The sequence below is a fragment of the Fragaria vesca genome, linkage group LG1, assembly GCF_000184155.1.
Source record: "Fragaria vesca subsp. vesca linkage group LG1, FraVesHawaii_1.0, whole genome shotgun sequence".
NCBI lineage: Eukaryota > Viridiplantae > Streptophyta > Magnoliopsida > Rosales > Rosaceae > Fragaria > Fragaria vesca.
Genome location: NC_020491.1, coordinates 20,496,460 through 20,501,899, shown reverse-complemented (window position 1 = coordinate 20,501,899; position 5,440 = coordinate 20,496,460). Strand labels below are relative to the sequence as shown.

The 5,440-nt window shown below is 38.0% G+C and overlaps 1 protein-coding gene across 1 annotated transcript; it reads right to left on the bottom strand.

The window, feature by feature from the left end:
- Window positions 1-1,163: 1,163 nt before the first annotated feature.
- LOC101308219 lies at window positions 1,164-5,032 on the bottom strand. Its single transcript, XM_004288497.1, has 7 exons — window positions 4,959-5,032; window positions 4,355-4,677; window positions 3,339-3,780; window positions 3,180-3,185; window positions 2,657-2,955; window positions 2,095-2,462; window positions 1,164-1,846 (listed from the first exon to the last, which is right to left on the bottom strand). The coding sequence occupies exons 2-6, from the start codon at window positions 4,655-4,657 to the stop codon at window positions 2,118-2,120; spliced, it is 1,395 nt and encodes a 464-aa protein (XP_004288545.1). The 5' UTR covers window positions 4,658-4,677; window positions 4,959-5,032; the 3' UTR covers window positions 1,164-1,846; window positions 2,095-2,117.
- Window positions 5,033-5,440: the final 408 nt, after the last annotated feature.

The following is a 5,440-nucleotide window of genomic DNA, read 5'->3' as shown; positions in this document are numbered from 1 at the left end:
ATTGTGGGTGAGCTGGTTGTGATCAAATGAGTGAATTTTTGTGAACTGGGATTTCTGGGAATAGACTTGGGTAGAGTTTGAGAAAGAGATGGAAGATGGAGAGGATTTTCACGTGGTCTGAGAAGGAAGAAAGAAATATTTTTGATATTATCTTCAGTAAAAAACTAATAATAATCAGAACTAATAGAGGTAGAGTCCCGTTAAGTTTGTTTAGTGGAAATCCACGTGTTAGTTTCTAATTGACAGGCACAGGTTTGGTACATGGAAATCCGAAAGAGGTGATTTACTTCCCTTTGTTGCGGCTGTACGTGGCTTCATATAAAGGGTGGTGAGGACACTGTTCCGTGAACAGTAATCCCCCCCGCTTCGCTTAATATATACAGATTTACCTCTTTCAATCTATCTTTCATCTTCTACATCTACAATAACAACCAAGTTCTCATACTGATGACTATAGAACATAACAACAAAAACTCTTTGTTCAAGTACATCACGATAATCTCTGTGTTTCTTTCCTATAATTGGATTATAATTTGATAGTCAAATAAAGTCGATTTGGTGCTTGGGATTTGATTATATTCTTAAAAAATTAGGGTTTGTATTTCTAAGGGCTCTTCAAGAAGATGAATATGATACACGTTGAAATTGAGAAAGAGTTTTATTTGTTTGCAAGTCTGTTGCGTGGTCTTGAACAAGTATGATTGTGGTCTTGTAAACTATTAATTATGGTCGATTGGAATGAAGAACCAGTTAAATGTGTTACGAGTACTTTTTAGTTCATCACGAATTATTGATTAAAGCAGCGTAAAAGAGATTTTAAAGAGAAAAAGAGAAGCAGCAAAAAATATAAACTCAACAATATATGATGATCGTATCCTTTTCCTCTCAATACCGGAAGATTAGTTTTCATATATACACTCTATAGTCCTGTGGGAAAAATAATGAAGATGGGAGGAAGTTATTGTTTGACCTCCATTTTTGAACAGCAAACAACACTCAGGATTTGGGTTTGTCCGTGAGTAAGAACAAATGACCTTTTACCATTAAAAGGTCATTTTTCAACAAAGACAGACAATATGGTTAGAAATCAACTTGATAACCCAATAAAAAAGGTTATTTACCAAAAATTCTCTTTGCTGAACCAGCATACCAACATTTCAATTTTGGTAGTAAACAAAAAATAAAATTTCAATTTCGGTTCTAGTGTTCACTGACATAAAAATCTTCAACTATGGTTGAAGTCCCAAAAAGGAAATCTTCAACTACAGGATCTAAACCTTTCTGTTCTACTAAGTGCGAGTCTGGGTGACATGCATTGCATTGTATCAAATGTTTATTTTTCAATCTAATGTTCCATGAAAATGGTCCTGAACACACATTTAACATAACTCCACTAAAACAATTCTCTTTTAAAACGGTTTTGTAGGTGGAAACAATGGCCTCTACCACTGTGGTAAGCATCCATTGTTCGTTTAACAAGGTAAAAGAAAAAAACTTGAACTGGAACAAATGCAAAAGCTTATCAGTACCCACTCAAGTACCACCCACTCTAGGCACACAGAACTGGCCGGGAACAAAATGTAGACAAAAACATTCAGTCATCCCCTTGCGAAATGACCATCTATGAAACCATAACTGAAAAATTACATCCAAACACAGGATTAGCCAGTGGAAATTATGTCCCACTTCTTTACAAGAAGCCCTTGAACAGAACAAAGGCATCAAATTGCAAAACAGAAGACTTCACAACTGCCCCCAGATCTCTACTCAATTCAGTCATAACCAACATACTTACCTAGATTTGGTGCTCCCCTGTGAATACAGCTACATCACTCAGACCTCAACCCTGAAAAATTTTCGCACTGAAATTTAAGCTACTCACTAAACAAGTGATCAATAATCTGCTACAACATCAGCATTCCATGATACAAAACTACAAATCCCCAAATATTTACAAGTTCCACATCCCAAGAACCATCATATGTGGTGTCACTTAGATGAAGTAGAACAAGTATGGAATATTGTGCAAGAGGCCTACCCAGGACAGTAACTATTCTAATCCTTTTAACTTGCTTGAAGAGTAAGACTACTCACCATATGCAATCACTGACTAACATTCAGTATTGATTGAAACCTCTCCCATAATCCTGATGTCTCTGACGCTGGAACTCACCAAAATTGTCATGAGGTCTTGAAGAATATTTTTCCATAGCGTGTGGGTACCTGCTCCTTGAATCCACTGCTAAACTGGCCCCGGAATAATGAGGATTAGGTACTGGGCCGTCATATTCAGCATAATTGTGTGATCTGTAACCACCAAAACCTGAAGGGGCCATTTGCTGATGAGCCTGTTGTTGACGCCTCTGGGCATCAAGCTGAAGAAAATTCTCCCACTGTTTTGCATGCATGCCCCTCAGGGTAGCCAGTTTCTTCATGTAATTCTCCCGCATTTCCCTAATGGCCTTTTACCGTATAACAAATGGTCAGACATCTTAACTTTGTACAGACTTCAAGAAGAAATAGGAATGGTAAACGATTTGTATACTTTACAAGGTCTAGAGAGATATAAGATGGTGAAATACATGACATGAACCATGAGTTCATACATGAATACAATTAAAATTCTATTTTCCGAGAGTTATAAGGTAATCCATACCTCACGATGTTTGTGATTTTCTTCATCTTCTTCTTTGTCACGAATTCTTCCAAGCTCCATCGCCTCTCTTTTGTACTCCAATTCTAATTCTTCTAACGTCTGTGGGATGGTTGGATAATCAAACTGACGACCAGCTTGCACATCAGATCCCTTTTTATCAGAATCCCATCCATCATTTCTATAAGTGGCCATGCTCTGATTATGACCATCATATGAATTATAAGAGTTGCCCATGTAAGGGGCACGTGCTGGAGAATTTGAATGACTTGGCCGACCTCGAGCTCCATCATTACCATAAGCTTCATGAAATGAAGAGGATGTTAAGCACTCGATTCAAGATGCTAACACAGATGGCAGCTTTAATTCACAAACTATCTTATATTCACAGAAAGACCATCTGAGGTCAATTTCTGGACATGCTTTCAGTAAATGATTTTGTGTCCGAGACAACCCCATCAATTCAGACCGAACCATGAGAGTTACTTCAGAACTGTATACACAATGCTTGAAGATAAGAACTTACCTCTCGCTGCACATAAATGATAGGAAACAAGCTGGTTCTTTCATAAATGGGAAATTTTTACAGGTAGTAGGTAGGAAATTCTATAGGAACCTAACAAGCTACTAACATGAGTTAGCAGCTCCCTATATACACCGTAAGCATATCCTATGCTGGCCCTACCTTGTGGAGAACCCCTGGAAAAATTTTGCATATCCTGACGTATACGGTCTTCAACAAACTTCTCCTGTCTGTGAAACCTGGGTTGAAAGTTCGATCCATTTCGAGGACCAGAATAAGACCTCTGTGATTCAGAGCGGTGTAACCGTGAAGCAACAGGGCTTCGCTCAGGTGACCTTGATCTAGTCACTTGAGAACTACCCCTTTGTTCACCCTCCTCTCTAATCATCTTGTGCACAGCATCCACGCCTTTCCTTAATATTAACCTATCTTTGCCACTGACAATGATGAATTTCTCGTCCATCTTAATATTGCAACCATTATCCTTTTCAATCCTGTTTATCACTTTCTCTGTGAAAAGCGCTCTTACATGCTTTTCTCTAGCAGGTACCCTTTCAAAGAAATCTTGAGACTTGCGATTTGCTCCAAGAGTAGATGGGCACCCCTAGAGATTGCATAAGTAATTAACATTTTATCACCAACAAAAATGAAATTCTACTGTTACCATCTATTATCACCAAATTTAGCAACAGAAAACTTTAACAAGTACAAAAGTGCTATGAGGATCTTTTAGTTTTATGGCCTTGTATTTATTTCTACCAAGAGTGTATATCTAAGAAATGCATTTCATAAACCATGCCAATTTGTTTGACAGAAAAAGGTGGCAGTCATTTTTGGTGAAAGAATTCATCAGGGCAGCAAGTTAGCATGAAGCACTGCCAAGTGCAGACATAAATCAAAATGGCCAAATAAACAGAACCTGAAGAGCATCAATTAGACTAGTTAGCGTCAACAACTAATGCTCACTTTTTGTACCTTGAGCACAGCTATGGTTTCTGTTCTTGATTGCAGGTTGTCTTAAATATACACAGATTTTCAACATCATCAGTTAACAAGATCCTAATAATTTTCTAAACAACAGTATTGGAAAATGCATGTGTCTCTGTATGTGTGTGTATCAGATACCCAAAAACAAAAAACAAAAACGTAAAAAAAAAGAAGAAGCAACCCGAATTTACCTGAGTAAAGTGCCCGGATTCTCCGCAGATTTTGCAAATAAGTTCCTCTTCCTTCCTCTTCTTCCAATTCCTCTCGGTAGCTTTAGACTTTGCCTCCCAGACTTTAGCTTCCCTGCTAGTGAAGTCAGTCGGGACAGCATTCGGGTCCCGACCTCCCTCTTCCTCATCAGACCCAGCAAGGGACCTCTTACTCGGTCTTTCTCTCTCTTGTGTGCTTTTGGGATTGAACCCAGGAGGGCCAGTGTACTCCTTGTACAGCTCGCTAAAATCATCATCAATATCCGGGTCCGGTTTAGTTTCCATTCGACCCTAATTACAAAACCCTAACATTGCAAACACACAAACCAAACCTTAATCAATACCCTAATACAATCAAATTGCATACATAATCAAGTACGTAGCTTAAATACAGAGTCCCTTACACCGGCTTATCCGATTAAGCTCAGTGAGTAACCAAAACAGTTTCATAAATTTCGAAATTAATAACAATGCGTGGGTAAAAAATATCTTACATAAATCAAAATGAGGAGGACAGTGATTGAATCGAAGGATTGGATTGAATACGGTTGAGGGAACAGTTAAAAGAAGCGAAGAAAGGAATTACCTGCAAGAGTGGAAGAGAATGGAGCCGCACTCAAACTCTAGGGCTTTTCGATTTTTATTTTTATTTTTTAAACGTCGTCTGCTATCTGCACTTCTGCAGGGGCTTATCTTTCATATTTCTTTATCTGGCAACCCCTATTTCCTTTGAAATTTAAATCCACCCCGCCCCTGAGATTTGAGCTTATTCGGATCCGACCTCTTCTATTTTAGTTTATTTCACCAGCACCCAATTCTAGTGAATACTAAACTTTTAAAAAATAAAAAATAAAATCATTAGGGGATTTTAGTCACACCTCCATATTTTCTATATACACCTCTTTTAATTTTTGTAGAACTGTATTTCCTGATTTACTCTTGTAGAAAGCTAGAATCATCGCACCATTTGCACACGTCTTCGTTTTTTCTATCTTCTCCTTTCTAAGTTTCTCAGTTTGTTCCTTTGGAAAATCATCTCAGTTTGTTTCATAATCAACACTAGTGCTT

Coding starts and splice junctions, on each gene's coding strand:
- LOC101308219 (XM_004288497.1), bottom strand. CDS start 4,657: ATGGAAACTAAACCGGACCCGGATATTGATGATGATTTTAGCGAGCTG. Junction 3,781..4,354: donor AATCCGGGCACTTTACTCAG/GTAAATTCGGGT, acceptor TGCAATCTCTAG/GGGTGCCCATCTACTCTTGG. Junction 2,463..2,656: donor AAAATCACAAACATCGTGAG/GTATGGATTACC, acceptor ATACGGTAAAAG/GCCATTAGGGAAATGCGGGA.